Source organism: Nannobrachium achirus, assembly GCF_963921795.1.
Source record: "Nannobrachium achirus genome assembly, chromosome: 2".
In the NCBI taxonomy this organism is placed as follows: domain Eukaryota; kingdom Metazoa; phylum Chordata; class Actinopteri; order Myctophiformes; family Myctophidae; genus Nannobrachium; species Nannobrachium achirus.
Window position 1 is genome coordinate 2,875,229 of NC_137811.1, and position 21,923 is coordinate 2,897,151.

General features: G+C 42.0%; 1 protein-coding gene across 1 annotated transcript in view; it reads left to right on the top strand.

Moving 5' to 3' along the window:
• Positions 1-6,747: 6,747 nt before the first annotated feature.
• Positions 6,748-21,923, top strand: part of LOC308294162 (complement factor H-like) — a gene marked incomplete at its 5' end in the record, with an annotated part of 30,264 nt that continues 15,088 nt past the window's right edge. Inside the window, 7 exons of the mRNA XM_080736886.1 lie at positions 6,748-6,907; positions 7,413-7,604; positions 9,090-9,195; positions 15,711-15,787; positions 17,265-17,450; positions 18,637-18,742; positions 19,254-19,330. Of these exons, the coding sequence (XP_080593012.1) occupies positions 6,748-6,907; positions 7,413-7,604; positions 9,090-9,195; positions 15,711-15,787; positions 17,265-17,450; positions 18,637-18,742; positions 19,254-19,330 (904 nt within the window). The remainder of the gene's footprint in view (positions 6,908-7,412; positions 7,605-9,089; positions 9,196-15,710; positions 15,788-17,264; positions 17,451-18,636; positions 18,743-19,253; positions 19,331-21,923) is intronic.

Consider the following 21,923-nt stretch of genomic DNA (forward strand, 5'->3'; position numbering starts at 1 on the left):
AAGATTCTATCAAATGTACAAGGAAGAAGAGGTGGTCTCTTTTGAATATTTAGTAGATCAATATGGAATTTCTAGAAATCACTTTCATCGATATTTGCAAGTGAGGAGCTACCTAAAAGACCGCCTTAAAATCAGAACTCTTGGAAACCTTCACCCTCTCCTGAGATATATAATAAAATCACATCAAAGAAATGATACAATTGGACAACTTTATCAAATATTTCAGGAAATCAAATCCGAAGATTTACTCCACATTAAGGATAAATGGGATAAAGAACTGAGAATTACTATAAATGGAAATGAGTGGAATCAGAGTTTCAAAGACATTTTTTACTTCTTAAGATCACCTTTTTGGCAGGAATATGCCTGGAAAATCAATATAAGGTACTTCCAAACACCTCTGGCAATATCTAAGTATCACTCAAACTCCGGTTGCTGGAGGGAATGTGGGGAGAGCTATGCGGATCACACCCATATTTTTTTCACATGTCCCAAAATACAAACTTTCTGGTCAAGAGTGACACAAATGATAGAACAAATATTTGGGAGAGTTTTAAATTTACAAAACCACAATATACTTCTGGGAACACGTCCCCACGAATTACAGCACTCAAACCAATATCAAGGGGTTGGAAAAGTTTGGAACCTCCCAGGGTGGATACATGGTTGGACATGTGGAGGACATGTACTCTATGGAGAGGGTGACATATAGAATTAATGGTAATTAATGGTAATGCTGGTCCTATCGCCGGCGATAGGACCAGCAGTCCCACCAGTAGGACCGGCGGCCACCGCACGGACCGGCAGGTCCCGTAGCTGTAAACTGCCCGTCCGTGCGGTGGTGGCTGAGACAGAATAGCAGAAAGCGAATACATTATCTGGCTCCGGCATCGCTGGTAACTGCCGCGGCAGCCACCACCGCACGGACGGGCAGTTTATCGCTACGGGACCTGCCGGTCCGTGCGGCGGCCGCCGGTCCTACTGGCGGGACTGCTGGTCCTATCGCCGGCGATGCAGTGCGACTGCTGGTCGAACTAGCGGTCGTGCGGCAGTGTCTGCCGCTGCAGATCCGCGGCAGGTGACGGTGCCAGAGAATGTATTCGCTCTTTCTACTATTCTGTCTTTGTTTCTGTCTAATAAAATATATTAGCTCTAATTACCAACACATTATTTCTTATTATGGCTTTATTCTGTCTTATTATGTCTTATTATGACTTAAAGTGTACTGTAAAAGAGGATGGGACCGGGTTTTTTAGGCACGGACGTCAAACTAAAAAGCCTCTTTATTTTATTTTTATTTTATTTTATGTATTCCTATTGTGTTGTTTTTTTTTTGTTGTTTTTTTACTTTATTGTGTCAAAACATGTACAACATTTCCATTAAATCATTTTTCAAACCTTTTAACATGTTATGTCCTTTTTTTTAAGACATTTTGACACATTTTTATATATATTTTTTCCCCACCACCACATAAGCAAAAATTCCACACAAAAACTGTAAACAAAAAACAAAACAAAACAAAAAAACTGAAAAAGAAAAAAGGGGAGACTTTATGTAATTGTTGTCATTTCATTAAAACAAAGTAACAGCTGCTATTGTTTAAATTAATATTTATATCTAGAATACTTTAGGTTTGAATAAAAAAGGGAAAAAAACAAGAACCAAAGGAAAAAACCACGGTGAAAATTAAAAAGACATGTTTCCCTTATTTAAGACATAAGAGGCCCACCTTTTTTCGAAAGCATTTTCTTTGCCATTAATTTTATAGGTCACCTTTTCCATAAGGTACATGTCCTCTGTTTTTTCCCACCATTTCTCTACCTTGGGAGGTTCCAAACTTTTCCAACTCCATGATATTTGTTTGAGCGCTGTAATTCTCAAGATCCCAAAGATATATAAGTCTCGACTTTGCAGACGTTGGGGGCGTGTTCCAAGGAGTATATTATGATTTTGTTTAAAGCTCTCCCAAATATTTGTTCTATTGTTTGTGTGACTCTTGACCAGAAGGTTTGTATTTTGGGGCATGTGAGGAATATATGGGTGTGATCCGCATTACTCTCCCCGCATTCCCTCCAGCAGCCAGAGTTTAAATTATACTTAGATATTGACAGAGGTGTTTGAAAGTACCTTATATTTATTTTCCAGGCGTATTCCTGCCAGAATGGTGATCTTAAAAAAAGAAAAATGTCTTTGAAACTCTGATTCCACTCGTTTCCATTTATAGTAATTCTCAGTTCTTTATCCCACTTGTCCTTAATGTAAACTAAATCTTCAGGTTTATTTTCCTGAAATATTTTATAAAGTTGTCCGATTGTATTTCTGTATTCATTTCTTTGATGCGATTTTATTATATATCTCAAGAGAGGGTGAAGGTTTCCAAGAGTTCTAATTTTAAGCTGATCTTTGAGGTAGCTCCTCACTTGCAAATATCGATGAAATTGTGTTGTTGAGTAGGTGGTGTTTTTTTTTTTTTTGCACGTGTTATGTAAAAAAAAAAGAAAAAAAGAGAAAAGAAAATAATTGCATCTTTGGATATAAAATGTGAAATATGAAATGTAAAATTGAAATCATTGCAATAAAAAGTATTAAAAAAAAGAAATACAACAACAAGAGTTTTCTCTTATAAAGTACACTGACGATATGGCCTTGGTTGCCCATCTGCAGGATGTCTCCAGTCCCTCCTATCGACCACATTGCTATGTGGTTTGAGGGCAGCTTCCTTGACCTTAATGTTACAAAGACCAATAAGGAGCTGTGTCTGGGAGGGGGCTCAGGATCCATCCTCAGGTCTGTTATAATGAGTGGGGAGGAAGTGGAGCAGGTCACTGATTTTAAGTATCTGGTAACAATAATGGATAATAAACTCACCTTTCAGACCAATGCAGATAGCATTTACAAAAAGGCAAGGCTGCGGCTTTACCTTCTCAGACAAATGAGAAATGTTAATGCTAGCAAACACACCCTGACCATGGTCTGCAGGTCACTTACTGAGAGCGTTCTCACTTTTAACATCATCTCCTGGTATGGGAACCTTAAGATCATTGGAAACAAACAATTGCAACTTCAGGATATGCAACCGCACCATAACCAAAAAGGAAACTCAGATGTACCGGTATAATGCCCCTACACACCCTCTTCGCCCCTCATTTGAGCGGTTACCATCGGGCAGGAGGCTTAGAGTACCTTTAGCAAAGAAGAAAGGCTATAATACATTATTTGTGCCAACTGCAGTGGAGATTTTAAATAAGAAAATGTTTGAATAGTTCCAACCCCCCACAGCCCTTGATCAATGAAGCATTTTATATACTTCTTAATGCATTGTGTTTTCTATGTATGTTTTATTGTTGTATACTGACTGACTGCCTGTGTGCCAAAGACACATTACCATTTTAAGCTAAATCTGATGGACAATAAAGTTATCTTATCTTATCTAAAGCTCAATTCGGACGGGATTAACATTACCTGAGGACCCCAGGTAAAGTGGAAAGATCACTGAGGTCCTCTGTTTTTTTAATCCCGTGCGAATCGTCCATGTCTGTAATAATCACGGATGACAGGGGGTAAAGATTACAGGCCGTTTTACCTACCATAATAATCACTTTACAGACGTCCTCTGATAAAACTAATCCAGCGCGAATCGACATCTCCGTAATCGGGGTAAAATCACCTTGTTTGCATAATTTTTTTAAGCGTCATGTCATGGAATACAGCGCTGTGGACAGACGGAGAAGGAGCGCCACGCACACACACACACACACACACACACACACACACACACACACACACACACACACACACACACACACCAAACTCTGAAAGTAGCCTATATAATCAAAGCGAAATTGGGAATTCTTTTGTAAAAAGGCTATGGACATACTAGGCAGGGGGGATGCGCTCGCGAGTGATGAGTGATCGCCGATTAATAACCTCTTTAATATGTCCGTCCCATCTTCTGTCTGTCTCTCTGTCTCCCCTCAATCAATCAATCAAAACTCGATCGCTTTCTCTCTCTCCTCTCTCTCTGTGTGTGTGTGTGTGCGCGCGGTGGCACATGAGACATGCTTAAAAGAACAGATCTGCAATCTAACATCCTGTACTATCCGACAGTGTTGATAGCTTGTAAATCTGTTCTTTTTGCGCATGTAACAACCTTGTAGGCCTACTTTAAAAATCCATGCTCTTCAGCTTTCTATTGGACACAGACAGGTTCATTATGTGCATACAGCTAGGAGAGTAGACTATATTTTACGTTTATGTGGGGCACCCATATTACTGTCATGTCTTAATAATATGTTGCTTTTAACAAGTAAACTAAGTATTACCATGCTGATTGGCGGAGCCTGTTGCGCACTGACTGTGGTCAGGGTGACCCAGGCTGTCTGCCTCTACGCAGCGGCAGCAATCATTATACTTAAAAGCTGCAAAAGTTTGCATGAGTAGCCTACTTTGATGGCAAAGTGTTGTGATAGAGAAATAGCATGCAATAAAGACTTGTGAATGTGACAGATTGACTCCTTACCTCCGAGTAGGCTATACTACTGCCCCTGCCTCTGTCATTTAAATAATTAATCCAGAGAATGCAATAATACCATAAATGATATGATGGTTTAATGTAAAAGGTGTCTCCACACCAAACAGCCGACAAGAAACTCTTTCCAACTCCTGGCAGACTGGCAGTCGGTGGCATTTAGTGGCAAACTTGGCATTTAAAAGTCGGGCGTTGGAAGATTGCATTCAGATGATCGAGACGCACATAAACCTTCAGCGCTAAACTGGTGTTGCCAGGTTTGCTCATTATAAGTGACTTTGGTCTAATTTTCTTGTAAAGTCTCTAGTTGCGTGTTGCTTTTGTTTGGGCTTGTTTCTGAAGTGTAGTTGCTTATTTGGCCTTGCTTTCAACATTCTTTAAGAAAATAGCTAATGTAATAGAGCTCAAGCGGTGAAACTGTTGGGCTTGTTTTCATAGACCTGGTCGCTTGTTTCACTCACAGAGTTTGGCAGCTTTGCCACAGCCTCTCTTCGTCAAAACAGCACAGCAGCGCTATATAACTATTTTCCTTTGGACTCGAGAGTTGAGAATATGGTATTTACGGTAGTTAAAATGTGCCACAGGAAAATGTATCTATAATATAAATATAACTCGGAGGAGAGCAGAGCCCATCAGCCCAGAGTCACACCACCAGCTGCTGCTGGAGTTGATTGGTTTGACGTCTTTTCACTGGCATGATTTAATTGATTGTTTGAGAAAGATTACAATAGTCTACACATTACAGCTTGTAGATCTGCTGTTATAAATAATATGCAACTCGTCTTCATCCTATGATCTGGGAGAAGGATGTGGTGCCTGTTGTTCTAGCTTCTATAGGAGTCTCCACCGCCTCATTGATCATTTGTTTAATTGGCTCGTTCACCGGCACATTGACTCTCGATCGGAATTCTGAATTATTTATTTCAATCAGACTGAATAAATACTGTAATAGTAAAAAAATACTGTTGATGTAAATGCTAAAACTGAGTGTAGTCAGTGTACACATGAATGGTCATTTCTGTTTTGAGGACAAACAATGGATTAATGTCTGTGATTTCAAGTAAAACACAGACATGGCTTATCCCGTCCGAATCTGCCATAATAATCACAGAGGACGTGGGGTAAAGATTACTTTACCCCACGTCCCCAGGTAATGTTAATCCAGGGCGAATGGGGTTTTATACTCAATCTGGAAGAGTGATTTCTACAGGTAAATGCCTGAATTGTAAATTATGTAAATTCAAATTAAAATATAAAAGGTATGAAATGAAAACAGGACCTTTTCATAACTATTTGTAATATCATTGAGATGTATCACTTTTATTGATTACTGTTATGTATTGAACCGTCTTTGAAAAGACCACAATGGAAATAAGCCTGCGAGCCTTCTTGTGGTCATCCTTTTGACTACTGTATGCACACGTTTTCATATGCTAATATGCCAATAAAGAAGTCAATCAAAAAAATGTATGCGAACATGTTACATGTAGCGAACACTTCATAACTTTCGCTCTCACTTAAGACTCAGTCTCACACGGTTATTTCAACTATAAGTCATTACAACCATTTTTTTTCCTTTTTTTGTAAATAACCCTGCAAGGCCTGTGTCGCTTTTTGGATACATTTATATTTGATAAAAAAAATTAAAAAAAAAGTTAAAATATATATTTTTTCCTGTTCTTTTTTTCACCTAATAGCAAAAAAGTGCACAGCACACCAGTCCTTGTGAGGTGCCGGCCAACGGGACAAACACTATGAAAAAAGAGTAAAGCCGCACACTCGTAGCTACCGATGCACTTTTTTCACCTAAACATCACCATTGGCTCCTATTGTTTAGTATCACAATGCCACTGGCCACGATATTTGGATATAAATACCCCCCACAGAGGCTGACATTCACACAACTTCAAGATCTCTTGAAGAGTCCAGAGTCTGGACGAACAACATCTCACTTTTTCACTGAAGCGATTCCTCACAAAAACATAAGTAAAATGTGTGTGATAATTATTTTGGTGATCATTAGAATGTCTAGAACATGTACATATGTTATTATTGTGAAAAATATCCCCCAAATGTAAATTAGAGCACGATTAAAAGGAAAAAAAAAGAAAAGAAAAACTGCTGGTTAATGAACCCCAGGCTGAGAATCCCTGTCTTAGCCAGTCCAAAGTGCTGACTCATGATGTTTCCCAATGATCAGTGTGTCATATGAGGGGATATGTGTTCCATTATTCACTGTGTGCTGGAGGCAACACGCTGCTGTCACTCACTGAACATTCATTTTCATCAGTCTTTAATTCAGAAAAACATGAAAGCGTACAGCGGTCTGCTTTTCATACTTATATGGATGCAAACTGGGAACTTAGTGAAAGCACAAGGTAGGACCATTCTGTAAACTTTATATTGTCTGTTAGTGAAATATCGTTTCGCTGTCGGGTGGAAACCTTGTATGTCCAAACCTAAGTTTTAGTGAATAGGAAAATAATGACGAGTTCCAATGGATCCAAAGTAGTTGCTATTCATTCACATACTTTTCATTGGTTCAATATGTATAAAATGCATACCAAATACACAATGAACACACTTTAACACTTGTTGGGCATGTAGGAGAAAATGTTCAAACAACTTTCAAGGATTGCATAAATAGGTGATTTACATGATCGGTTAATTTCACTTTTTTATGTGACAATGTCTTGTGGTGAAGTATAGGGTATTAAGAAAAAAAAAAAGAAAAAAAAACAACGAACCAACATACAATGATTATGGAGATAAAACTTTTCTGCCCGACAGTGACAATTTGTTGTTTTTGATAACAAACGAGTAATCAAATTTGCACACAACCACATGCATGATTCTCTCTTTTATTTTATTTTTATTGTTCAGATTGTCATCTTGCATCGTTTCTATCCAGCGATCATTATGACTCGAATTTCGACATAACTGGTCTGAAGGAGTCCTACATACTGGGGTCAACAGTCAGAGTGCCTTGTAATGTCGGCTACGTGGGCTTCTTTAAACTGCTGTGTATGAGTGATGTGGGGGTGAAATGGATACCTCAAGGTTCTAAATGTGAACGTAAGTTTCCACCATTTCTGCTACCGTTTGTGTAAAATATACATGAATAGTAATTATGTGCCGCTCCCAGTCAGTGGTGTAAAGCAATGGTTCTCAAACTGTGGGTTGGGACCCCCACAGTAAACAAACCAACATACAGTATAAGTGTATACAGGGTATCCCATTTCTAAAGTGGCAATTTAAGGACTTTAAAGACCTTTTAGTACCTCTGGTCAAACATTGGTCAAATTGTCTAATATTATAGGCAGCAATTGTGAAAATAGCCCTATTTTCACAATAGAACAGATCGAGTCAAATTAAATGTAATGCCAAGTTACCAACTCCTACAATTCTAAGTGCTTGTGCAGGGGAGTGGGGGGGGGGGGGGGGGGGGGGCAAATATGATTATTTGGGGGGTCGCATCCTGAAAAGGTTGAGAACCACTGGTGTAAAGTAACAAAGTGCATTTACTTAAGTACTGTACTTAAGTACAATTTTGAGGCATTTTTTACTTTACTTGAATATTTCCAATACTTTTACTTCTACTCCACTGCATCTCGGATCCATATATTGTACTTTTACTCCAATACAATTATGTGAAAACTTTAGTTACTAGTTACTTTGCAGATATAACTTATAATATTATAAAACATACATGGACCACTTTAGACCTATTTTATACCTTGGCAATTTGAAAATAGACGATCTACAAGCTCACAACGCGTCGACCCGTTGTGAGCTTGTAGATCTGCTATTTACAAACATTTTGTACTTTTACTTTTGGTACATTAAGTACATTTTGATGCAAATACTTTCGTACTTTTACTCAAGTACATTTTGAATTCTGGATTTTTACTTGTTAGGGTGCCCTCACACCAAAATACGTATGAGAGTGGAATCCGCGTTCCGCCAATGCATTTCAATGAGAAGGGAGCGTTTTTTTGCAGAAATCCTCTGCTGGCATGAAACCGCTTCACTCTCATTGAAATGCATTGGCGGATTCCACTCTACGTATTTTGGTGTGAGAGCATCCTAACAGAGTATTTCTATATTGCAGTATTGATACTTTTACTCAACCACTGTTGAGTAGAAGTATCAATACCCCATGTAGAAATACTCTGGTACTCATTTACTGCCACCATGAAACTTCGACTTTGGTAGCTCCCTGCCGCACTCTTTTATGTTTTATATCTCGGGACTCTCGGAGTGTGGCAGTCAAAAGTCTGATAGCCTATTCAAAAGTACAAAAGTATTGGCACCAAAATGTACTTAAAGCACCCAAAGTAGAAAAGGCTGCAGAATGTCCCATTTTGCATGTTTCCAAATATATAAATCCTTTGATCTATTTATTTTTGATTTATTGTTTTTCTTTTCTTTTTTTCTTTTTTTTTCAACCAAAACGAACCATTTCAAAAATCTAAATTCAACAACAGATAATGACGTAATGATGGAATTGATCTGTAGCTTACGTGTCTCTATCACTAAAGAGATGTGTTTTGTTTACAGCTAAGTCATGCGGTCACCCTGGTGATGCAGAGTATGCAGAGTTCCAGCTTGTGGAGGGAGAGGATTACGTCTTTGGGTCAACGGTTGAGTACACGTGCCAAACAGGGTATGACGACACATTTGATCTGTTGATCCATATATTTATCTTGTATTTTGTCCACTGCATCAAACAGCATGACACTCAACACTGAGCATTGTTGCTCTAATGGTTCTTGTTTGAATTAAAGGCAGAGCGGAGACACGGTGGCTCAGTGGATAGCGCTGTTGTCTCACAGCTAGAAGGTCATGGGTTCAATTCACTGTGGGCGGGACACTGTGGGCACTGGGGGCGTGTTCCCTCCTCCGCGTCATCAGCGCCCACACCCTAGGTGGGGTTGGCGAAGGGGCCTTTCTGTGTGGAGTTTGCATGTTCTCCCTGTGTGTCCTATGTCCTATGGTAGATGCCCTCACAAAAACATGCAGTATAGTCCATACGAGATGTCGGTATCGGAAATGTGGCAAAGGTTTTTTCCTGTATAGCAAAGTTAATGGGACACCAACTCTAGCGGCTGATAACACCAATTTAGCTGTGTCTCAGAAAGGGTTATCATACCAAAATATAATCTACAGATATAGAGCTTTTCAAGAATGCATGGTAACCTTTGCCACCTTTCCGATACCGACATCTCATATGGCCCATGGACTAGTAGTCCTGGTTTCTATACTACCTCCCCCTAGCCAGCAAGGTGCTCCCCAATTCCCCTGGCGTAGCAGAGGGAGAGCAGAAACCAGGACTACAGGTTAGGTAATTGGCACTGGGTGAGAAAATGCGTTACAAAACCGTGGGATAAGAATTTATAAAAAAGAATTAAAGGCAGAGCAACACATCCCACTATAAACAAGCAAAATCTCTGTCCGCGTGTCCGTCTGTAGTTTAGTGTGTCTCGGGAACCGTCCGACCGACCAACTTCAAACTTGGTGTGCGTGGCACTGACGACCCGAGGGACTGCTATGCCCAATTGCCCATATGGCATATTATGGAGATTGTCCAGAACAACCGACCCGACTGATACCTATGCCTAATGCATATTATGGCCATGCCCATAATGTGTGCATATACTGATGACATAAGGGATCCCGATATACTGTAATAATAATTATATTTATTTATATAGCAGCTTTCATACATAAGTCAGAAAAGAAAGCTCATGAAAGTTAAAGAGATACAAAAATACAAAATAAAATGAAAATGCAAAATAAGATATGGGTAGATAAAAAGAACACTCAAATGTGTAGAAAGAAAAGAAACCCCATTGAATATCTGTCAGATTAATCAGAGTGTGAGGGCATAACAACATCGAGGGCATAACAACATCTTACCGTTTACTTCTGAAACTTCAAGAGGTTGGGTCTTCAACAGGGGGTCCGGGACCCCTAGGGGGTCCTCAGAGTTACTACAGGGAGGGGATCCTCCAAATCTTTGTGCGATAAAAACCTTTTTTTCTCTCCTTTTTTCTAGTAACCACTTGAACCATAGTTTCCATATTCAGAGAACTTTTGCAAAAAATAGCAGATCTATGAGCGCTGCTTGGCGTTGTATTTTTGGCAAAGGCTTTGGTGAATTGGGGAAAAAGAGCGGACTAAGTACAGAGTGAAAGGACATGTTTATTAAATATTGACGGTTCAAGTGGTTAAATATCTGAAAACGCAAATTGACATGAATCCAAAATACACTGATGATTAGTGCTGTCAAACAATGAAACTATATGGAATCTATGTAAAGGTTGTGGGGGTCCCTGCTTCATCTCTCTCAGCTAAGGGGTATTTTGCCTGAAAACGTTGAAGACCCCTGTTCTAGACATTGGGTGCCAGAGGATCTCCACGACCTACTAGGTTCATGCCTTTCGATCGTATCTGACAAGTATTTAGGTGCACAGCCATTAGGTGCACAGCCATGCACAGCCATTAAGTGATTTATTTAACAAATACAATAATCTTAAAATCTATTCTGAAAGTAACAGGTAGCCACTGCAGAGATCTTAGGACTGGTGAAACGTGTGCTCTGTGCTAAAGCTGGCCGCACACTAGCCGATAATCGGGCTATTTAATTACCCTCCCGACAATCGGGCTGCCACCGATTGAAACGGGCCCGACAATCGGGCATGAACGTCGTCTAGCGTGAGGTCTCACAGATCCACTCGGAGCCCAGCCGAGTGGCTCGGAGGACGATCGGGGGTTGCCCGACTCTTTTCAAACATGTTTGATATTTTCCTGGATCAGTACTGGTCTGGAATAGCAGCAGGGGACTGATTGAAAATAGGTAGCCTACAGCAGCCGCTGATAGACGCAAGTCTCTGAGCATCTGAGTGACAGAGCTATCTCTTTTTCTCTCTCTACACACACACACACACACACACACACACACACACACACACACACACACACACACACACACACGAAATCAATCAATCAATCAACAAAGACGTAAAACTAGGCCAAACCAATTAGTGCAAGTCTGGACTCCTAATAACTTTCCAGCTCTGCTCTCCTCCTCCAACTTTATGGTTCTCACTCTCAAATGTATGATAAACCTGTGCATTCTCCATGTTTCCACCTCAAAATGCTGGATTACAGTTCTTCAAATGGACCAGACAGAACCGTCCTCTTTCTCTCTCTCTCTCTCTCTCTCTCTCTCTCTCTCTCTCTCTCTCTCTCTGGGACATTGGATTAGGATCTCCGTGCCCTCGGATCTTTTTTTAATGATTATATTTGAATGATCCATCCGCCCACACCGCGATAATGTGTTAAAAGACAGGGGAAATCATGATTGAAAGCCTAGGCCATGGCCACTAAAGTAAAAGCAGACACGTGCCTGTCTTGAACTTGAACCTGTCTTAACTTGAACCGTCCGTGGTGGAAGCAGCCTACAACAGCAGCTCACCCCACGTCAGTCACTTTCTCTAGTGGTCCGTGCACGGTGCAGTTATGTAATCTCTACTCCTTTCAAGTTCCAATTGGCCATAGGTACAGCGTGTAGCTTAATTAATGGGCCATCATCAACTCGTTGTTTGATCTACCAGCTGGGTTAACAACTCCTGGCTACTCCGGGCACAGCGCGCCCCGCATAGCCAGGCGTTTCGTATTTTAACAGAGAGCAGGTTTAGAAAACGCACGTTACCTTAACTATTATAAAATAAAATGACTTTATCAAAACTGACAATGATAAACCTGGAGCGGACATGAAAGAAACATAATGGATATAGGCCTAATAGGCCTGTCCTTTTTAAAGCATTACAGTAGGTAGGTCTATATTTGGGACTGAAAACTAGTCCCCCCCCCCCCCCCCCCCAAAAAAAAAAGCAATACACATAAATACACTGCTTATTATTTCAAATAATGATCCACATCCATCCTCCCAGGTTGTATCATGATTGCTTGCGATGGGAATTAAAACTCAATGGTCGCGAGTTTGTTTTATATCAGCAGAAATAGTCACTACCAGTCAGTCACAGACTGGAGTGGGAACAGCACACGAGTGCAAGTAGGCCTACACGCCCACTGCCTGATCTACAAACCCTACAAAGTGGCGCGGAGGGACGCAGTTTGATCTTGGAGATCTGATATGTTCTCTGCGCAACACAGTCATACGACTAATCATAAAGCAGGCACCATGAGAAGCACCAGCAGACAGCGCGCAGCACTTGACTTTAGCAGTGGAGAGAGAGGGGGAAAGTCGATCAGAGTTGATCCATGGATGAACATGAAACGCGTCAAAGTGAACTCATAGTCATAGTATCATTTGAAGCTTTTTTTTTTTCGTTGCGTGAGGCAATGGTGTGTTTGTGAGTGGATAACATAATGTGTTTGTTTGTATGTGCGTCTGCGCGCGTGTTGCAAGGCGAAGCTCTCGGAACAGTGACGTTTTGTATTCATTATATAAATTATTTATTTATTATTGCTGTGTTTGGGCCCGACTCAATCGGAATAGAATCCTGTAGCGTGCGGTGCGCCCGACTGTTCAAAACGGCTAGTGTGAGCCTGTTTAGATTCTCTGGCCAGATAATCTGAAAAAATGATCCTGTAGTGTTTAATTCTACCCGATTCAGTCGGGCCCGATTATCGTGTAGTGTATGGCCAGCTTTAGTGCTGGTGAGGACCCATGCTGCAGCATAGCATACTGTAATATTTGTCATTTTGCTGTTGTTTTATTTGGCAGACCAGCTAATAGGGTGTTACAGTAGTCTAACCCACTGGTGGCAAATGCATGCATCAGCTTTTCAGTATCCACCTGAGAGAGAAACTGCTGAACCTTAACAATATTTCTGAGGTGATAAAAAGAGATTTTTGATGTGTTTTTATGTGACCCCTAGATTTCTGGCCTGACTCTTGTCTGTCCATACTGTCTCCGACCACCAAGCTTTTCGTCGGAAAGGTCGTGTTCAAAATGACGTCACTCGCAACTTCTGAAAAGTATTACCCCGAATTAGAGTTCTGAAAGCTGCACGTCTGACGAAAAGTTTGATGGTCTGAGACAGTGTGGACAGCCAGGGGTGTCGCACCAAATTCTGGGCCCTGGGTACAAGAGTTCATGAATGTTCTTCATAAGAGAGGAGGTTTAACCCATTTAGACTGGGAACGCATTAGTACGCATTAGTGTGTGCTTTAACTATTGAAACATATCAGACATACAAGTGCACAGTGCGCTGCAAGCTTGGAGATTTGCTATTTTTGAAAAATCTTGAAAATTTGTCTTTGAATATTTCAAATCCTTTTTTGAAAAACCTATGTTTCTATGTCAGTGGTGCTCAAACCTTTTCATGTGAAGGACCCCCAAAATGATATGTATTTGGCCACGGACCCCCATCTCAAAATATTTAGATCCATGGACCCCCCCCCCCACCCCCCACCCCGCAAGCAAAATTTGAGTTACAAATGTTCGCTTAAAAATATATACATATTCAAAGATTTGCACACATTTTCACAACTTTTAATAGCAGATCTAAAAGCTCGCGTGAGCTTGTGTATCTGCTATTTTTCAATAGCTAAAGTATAAAATAATTCCAGGTCCCTCCAACTTGGGCCCTAGTAACTCAGTCCCACTCCCCCTCCTTGTGACGCCCCTGTGTGTAGACAGTGCTGACAGTTTTTCTCTCCCCTGTGTCCGGGGGAGGGACGCCGGGCAGTGAGGGTGATAATAGTCACTGCAGGGACGAATTAACCCCCGCGACGGCCCTGGCACCGATAATTCTTTAGGGCCCGCCGTAACCCACCCTTCAGACACGCACTGCCCACAGCAGTGGGCACACAGAAGCCTACGGCTCGTTTATTAACCCTTTCCAAGCCACGGGGAGCCTCTTAATATTAAAACCGTTTTATACCGGACATCTGAGCAAGGAGTCTCAGCCGCGCCGTCTTTTACGGTACTGGGTCATTAAAACCGAAATAAATGTTTTTTATCCGAAAATCGGCGATCGTCTAACCTTCCCTAGTCACCACTCGTGCATCGATAGCCCATGGCTGGTCTGACATGAAGCAGAAGTGACGTCAGGTCCACTCCTTCTCAGAGACTCCTTGGCAGCCATCCATTTACTGTTTATACACGAGTGCTGGTACAGCAGCAGTGCTGCGGGCTATGCGAGCGAAACTGTTCATTTCTACTCTTGAGTCACACGTGGATTATTTGAGGCGACATTTACGTGAACGGATCGCGCACGCGAAACGCACAGGGACATGATGCATCCCCCACTCTAAGCCAATGCAGATTGAGAATTTCATTGGGAACTCTGGTGAGTATACAACGGGGGATCGCGGTATGGTAATGGGGGATGAAGACCACGTGATATAGCGCTGGATGTCTGGTAAAATGAATGCGGTTCAGATCATAATATAATAATAGAAATTTCAGACCGTGAATGCAGCATTTACTATGGTGAAAGAAATGCCCTCTTTCCATGCCATACCTGAAGGCAGCATTCAAGAGAAAAGCCTTGTCCAAACTCTCCTGGACTTGAATGCAGCATCTTATGTTGAAAGATTTGCCCTCTCTGTGTAGAAATCCATGCCGTTACGCCACATCTCCAGAATTGACTTGATCGTGCTTAGTTCAGTGTAGTATCAAGCAACGACAATAGCCAACCTTCTTAGTGAGCTTGGAGGTCTGCTATTTTCAATATTTTCACCAAAAGGCCGTCTTAGAAATTTCAGCCGTCCCTGGCAGGGAGCGTTGGGCAGGAGGAGTAGGACGAAAGCATTCTCAATTATGACAGTCAGTAGGATACAACAGCAGTGACAACACAGAAATGTGTGTGTGTAGTTTCAATTGGCATAAAGCTGGTTGCACACTGCTGCGTTTTTCGTTGCGAAATGCGTTTTTCAGGGCAAGGAGAGAGAGAGAGATAGAGAGAGCAAGGGACAGAGTGGTGCGCGAAACGGGCGGCAGTGTGCAAACGTGATTGACATAACGTGAGTTTGATTTTTTTATTTGCGTGATCCGAAATTCACTCCGATATTCGGCCCGAAAAACGCAGCAGTGTGCAACCAGCTTAACGACTAACTTGGGGAGAAAAGGGACTATTATGAAAACATCATAAGTTGTCCCTTATCTGAGCCCTTCTTTTTGTGTGTGTGTTGCATTCATTCCAGCTACCAGATGGTCAGCAGGACCAACAGACGGCGCTGCATGGCCAGTGGATGGGATGGATTCCTCCCAGTCTGTGAAGGTAAGATCTCATGTGTTCACTTATTACATTCAGTTCATCTATCTATTTTCAGATGGACCAGTGGGGCCTGCCTAATGGTACAGACACATGTTGAGAGACAGACAGACAGACAGACAGGTAGGCAGGCAGGCAGGCAGGCTGACTGACTGACTGACTGACTGACTGACCGTGGCGGTGTGTCAGTTACTGTGCAGGTCAGCATAGTTTGTGATCATGAATTTCAAATGTCTTTGTGGTCTAATCTCACAAACTGCCACATCTTTTTCCTACCCAATCTTAAATGAAGGTGTTACGACTGTCTAGGGGTAAGGGAATGTTGACATAATAATACGGGTAATAATAATAGTAAAAGCCCCGGGCCGTAACAGGGTTAGTTCTCCTCATTATGTCTAGTTAGTATATGTGCACTTCAGCACACTGTAAAAATGTATCACTGGGACAACTATGACGAACATTTCATATCCAGCTTTAACTGACTGTCCTGCGCACAGATTACCCTCGATTATGTACTTTACTCATACACGGTCCAGACATGTACTGTAGGTCTGGACATGGGGTGGCCACAGCTGAGTGGTTAGTGAGTCCGCCTGGGGATCCAGAGCCCCTGGTTGTCCCAGATATGATTCCAGGCCAGCAATGCTGATGTGTGTCCCTGAGCAAGACTCTGAACCCTTAGCCTTGTTTGTTTTTTTAGTTTTTCCTTTTTTTGTTTCCTTTTTTCATGTGACTGTCCACCATGTCATCTGAGGTCAAACACACTGGCTAAGGAACTAAACAAACAGTGCTCAGTGGAGCTGTAAAGCAGAGGTCTTCAACAGGGGGTCCAGGATCCCAAGGGGGTCCTCAGAGTTACTACAGGGGGTCCTCCAAATCTTTGTGTGATAGAAACTTTTTTTTCTCTTTTTTTTATATCAACCACTTGAACCCTAGCGTCCATAATATATTCAGAGAACTTTAGGCAAAAATAGCAGATCTACAAGCTCACAACGCCTCGCAGCGCGAGGCGTTGTGAGCAAAGAGGTTTAGTGTAGAGGGGGAAAAGAGCAGACTAAGTACAGAGTGAAAGGTCAAGTTAATTACGTAAGTATTGACAATCCAAAATACACTGATAATCGTTCTGTCAAAAAATGAAACTATATGGAATCTATGAGAAGATTGTGGGGGTCCCTGCTTCATCTCTCTCTCAACTTTGAAATTAAATCAAAATGTTACATTTCAGGATTCCAATTCAAAAGAAGCAAAAATAACAGAAGCTAAAATAGCAGGTCTACAAGGGACATGTTTTGAGCTTGTAGATCGGCTATTTTTGCTTATTTTGTATGACCTACTAGAATGACAAAGTAGGACGTAGCAATATGCCATGTGGCCCTATGGAAATATAGTGTCCCTCTCCCTCATCAAAGTTGCCCACCTCTGTGGGGGGCCATTCGTTTTCCATTGGTCATGCAAGTAATGCTCCCTTGTTATTTGTGTCCAGCCAAACAGTGTCCAGCGATACACGTGAACGAAAACATCATGCAAGTGACCGGAGAGCCCCTGGACGCTAGCTACGGCCACGTACTCCGGTTTAGGTGCAAGCAGAATCACTTGGAAGTGGACGGTCCAAAACAGATCTACTGCAATGAACATGGAGAGTGGAGTGCTCAAACTCCAACTTGCAAAGGTACTGTAGGCTGCAGAGAGAGAGAGAGAGAGAGAGAGAGAGAGAGAGAGAGAGAGAGAGAGAGAGAGAGAGAGAGAGAGAGAGAGAGAGAGAGAGAGGATGCAATGACTGACACTTATTACCTTAATGAGCTCATTTACATGTGTTATAGACTATTACAATTAAGTAGACAGTGGAGTACATTTGCATGTACTCCACTACATCTCGGAGGCAAATATTATACTTTTACTCCACTACAATTAGGCTATATGGAACCTTAAGTTACTTGTTACTTTGTGTATTTGGATTATTATTATTACAAAACATACATTAACCACTTCAAACCTACAGTATAAACATTTCGGTCATTTGAAAATAGCCTAACTACAAGCTCTCTAAAAGCTCACAATGTGTCGCGATGTGACGCATTGTGAGCTTGTAGATCTGCTAATTTAATACATTTGAAGACTTAAAATAGGACATTCTGCACAACGAGTACTGGATCATTTTTGGCACTTTAAGTAGATTTTGATACAGTACTTTTGTACTTTTACTCAAGTGAATTTTATTTCTACGTTGCAGTATTGATACTTTTACTTAAAGAGGTGGTGCCATAGTTTTGTACTTTTTCTGTTTTTCATGTGTCTAGGAGGTTGAAAGTACTTCATTTTTTTTAGAAATGATTATTCTCTTAGTATTTGTTTGTTTTCTCTTGGAGGCTGCCACCTTGTGGTGAAAAGTGTCAGTTAAAAAACACAGATAAGATGACATCACAGAATCAACTCCTCCCCTATTTACCATTCACCCAACACTGTGGGGTGTGGCTATATCAGCTGGGTCACCACCCACCATGCCATCCATGCATACTTAATGAACTGAGGGTGTGTCCACATAAAAACCCAATTCTAACTCTTTCTGTATACTTTTTTGGAAAAAAATCTTCCTCCTAGTATAATCATAATACCTGATAATCATGTTTTAGAGGGGGGGAAATCTTGGCACCAACTCTTTAAGTAGTCTAACAAATGTGTGTAGGCCTACCTTGTCCACCACTGGTAAATGGCAATAATGTAAAAACATGACCACATTCTTTGATCTACAGCATTGTTTTTGTTTTTATAATAGCCATGTCTTCAGCTGCAATCACTCTTGCTTCTTCTTCTTCTTTTTTATTTATTTTTATTTTTATTTATTTTGTTGCTCACAGAAAGAACATGTGGCCACCCTGGTGATGTACAGTTTGCAGAATTCAATCAAACAAAGGGAGAGGTTTATGCTCTTGGGTCAGCGGTTCAGTACACATGCCAAAAAGGGTATGATGACAAAATTAACTTTCAATTCCTGTGCATATTTCAGTTCCTGAGTCTCTTTCCGAACATTTATTTAGTCTTTTGTCCAATGAATAGGCTAAATGTATAGCAGGCACTTTGGATAGCAGGCACTTCCTTATTTCCTTCACAGGTGTTATCAATGACACTGATTAAGGCTCTGTTCCATTTAGTATAACACAGTGGTTCTTAAACGTTTTGATTTCAAGGACCAAGGAACTCTGAGAGTGTACATTTGTACACTCCCAGAGTTACCCATAAGGATTTGGAACCCCCTCAAAGATACTTAGAGACCCAAATCGTTTCCAGTGAGCCAACATGCACAATATCAGCACCCTGACTTTGAACAGAATGGAACAGAGCCTTCATTGGTAACACCAGTGAATAGAGCCTACAGTATTAAAGAGCATTAATTGAATACTGATAATATAATGTTGGTAACAGTTGAATTAAGATACGACCATTAACATTTTGTATTCATTCCCATTCATTGTAGTTACCAAATGCTCTATGGGTCCAGTATTCGTCGCTGCACATTGAATGGATGGGATGGTGGCATGCCGCGCTGTGAGAGTAAGAATACACACCAGTAAGACTCCCTAATCGGGAGATAAGTGTCCGTCACGTCGCATACTCAAACTTTAGAAGGCAATCGTAGCTAATCAGGAGGGAATATGGGAAATGGAACAGATACATGTTGATGACATGACTTTAGAGATACTGTCTACCGCTTTGCATGATTTAGGCCAAAATCTGTAGGAGCAGTGTCCAAAAAAAGTGTTTTGCTAAATTCGGCCTGATGGTGGCGCTAGAAGAGGGCCATGTGAAATTAAATCCCATGACCCTGTGACTTGACGCGACGGACGGACAGACTGATAGACAGCCGGTTAGACAGCCGGTGGAGGTTTTGATAGTAATTGCGCCCTGACAATTACGAATTCCAAGCTATGTCGGTTATCAAAGTAGATCATCATCATCTGGTCTCTTGCTCGGCGGCGGGGACATCGCCATGCGTAGAGCCAATCAGCTTTACCAATCAATGCTAGGGCCTCGGCTTCAGCCAGCGACAGGGCCAGATCCCTGGTGTTGGCATCAATCCACCGACTGCGAGGGACACTACGGGGGCGTTTTCAACCAGCTGCTTTTGGATCAAAGTGCAGAATAGCATGAGTGGGGTGATCAGGGGGGAGTCTTTCGACATGGCCGTACCAGCTGTGCTGCCAGATGGGATGCGGGGGGCTGTTTGGTGCGTTCCCGCAGGGTTATGTTGCAGACCCTATCTTGCCATTTCATCCCCTCTATTGAGCGCAGGTGTCGGAGCCAGAGTCTCCACAGTGGCTTTCAGAGTGTTTTCTAGGCACATCTCCGGTTTATTTCTGGTAGTATATTGCCGTTGTTTGTGATGATGGACCCAAGGTAGGTGAAGGAAGTGACAAACTACTTCCTCTCCACTGATGGAGAGGCTGTGCCTCCGATGTGCATCAGTTTTGTTTTGGCCCAGCTGACCTTCAGACCCAGTTTGTTGGCTTCCTCTTGGTAGATTTCCAAGGCTTCTTTCAACTGATCAAACATCGGCACTCCGACATGTTGCTATTCCGACCACCTAAACCTAACCTTAACCCTAACCCTAATCTCAATAAAACTAACGCTGGTGAATGCTAACCGGGTGAAATGCTAGCCTGCCGACGCTGGTAAATGCTAACCCGGTGAAATGCTAACCTGCAGACACTGGTGATGCTAACCTGGTTTCGGAATGGGGATGTTTCGAAATGGAAACCCGTCCCCTGTGAGGGGGTAACTATCTAGTTTGACCCTGTAGCAACTCATAATGTAATAAGGGCTCATAATGTAATAAGGGCTCATAATGTAATAAGAAAAATGTAATAAAAACTCATAATGTAATAATCAGCTCATAATGTAATAAAAAAACGAGCGCATAACGTAATACTGGATTTTTCAATAATGTAATAATGTAATAACGTGTTACATTAAGAACCTCCACATAGGAGGCTCATAATGTAATAAAACTTCATAATGTAATAATGTATTTTTATTACATTATGAGCTGATTATTACATTATGAGCTTTTATTACATTTTAATTATTACATTATGTGCTTGTTTTTTATTACATTATGAGCTGATTATTACATTATGAGTTTTTATTACATGTTTTTATTACATTATGAGCCCTTATTACATTATGAGTTGCTACACACCCTGCCAACTGTGTTGATGGAGAATGGAGCAACTATCTGCTAAACATGCAGCAAATTAATACATATGGGGATCATTTAGCTGTACAAAGAGCATCCACAATGTTCAACATACAGTTCGTGATTGTATCGACACTGGGTGTTGATGCAACATCGATAATATCCCCATGTGTTCAGTATGACGACAGTCTGCCATTGCTAGTTCTGGGCCACTTTGCCGAAGGTCATGGGGACCATTATGTAAGCCTTGGTGGACCAGTCACACACTTGATTCAAAGAGTCCAGGAAGCAGAGGAGAGTGCACCACTTCAATCTGTCCCTCATTCTGGCCCTAAGTCTAGCCCTCACTCTGGCCCTGACTCGGTACCTCATTCTGGCCCTGACTCTGTCCCTCACGCTGGCCCAGGGCCGGATTTATAATAGGGCTTGACGTGCTGAAGCTAAGCTAAGCTAAGCTAACGTCGCTGTCTGTAATGACTGGTTACACTTAAAGGAGTGGCGACACCGGCTGAAAATTAACATTATGATACAGTAGGTCACGTGGTGTTTCTTCAAACAGTCTGAAAAGGAGGCGGGGCCGTATCAGTTAGTAGTGAATGTATACTTCGTCCGTTGTGCGGTGCCGCGCAATGTATACTTCGTCCGTCGTGCGGTGCCGCGCACAACATGACAGCAAGAGCCGTTGGCCGCCGCGTCCACGTCCATGGACGCGGCCGTGGACGCGTCCATGGACGCGGCCGCGAAAAAAACGTCCGTGGACGCGAGGCCGCGTCCACGGACGCAAACGGCCGGCCGTCCCGGCCGTGGACGCGGCCGTGGACGCAGACGGCCGGGGACGCGGCCGTGGACGCGGCCGTGGACGAGGCCGCGGCCGTGGACGCAAACGGCCGGCCGTGGACGCAAACGGCCGGCCGTGGACGGGTCCATGGACGAGGCCGCGAAAAAAAGGCA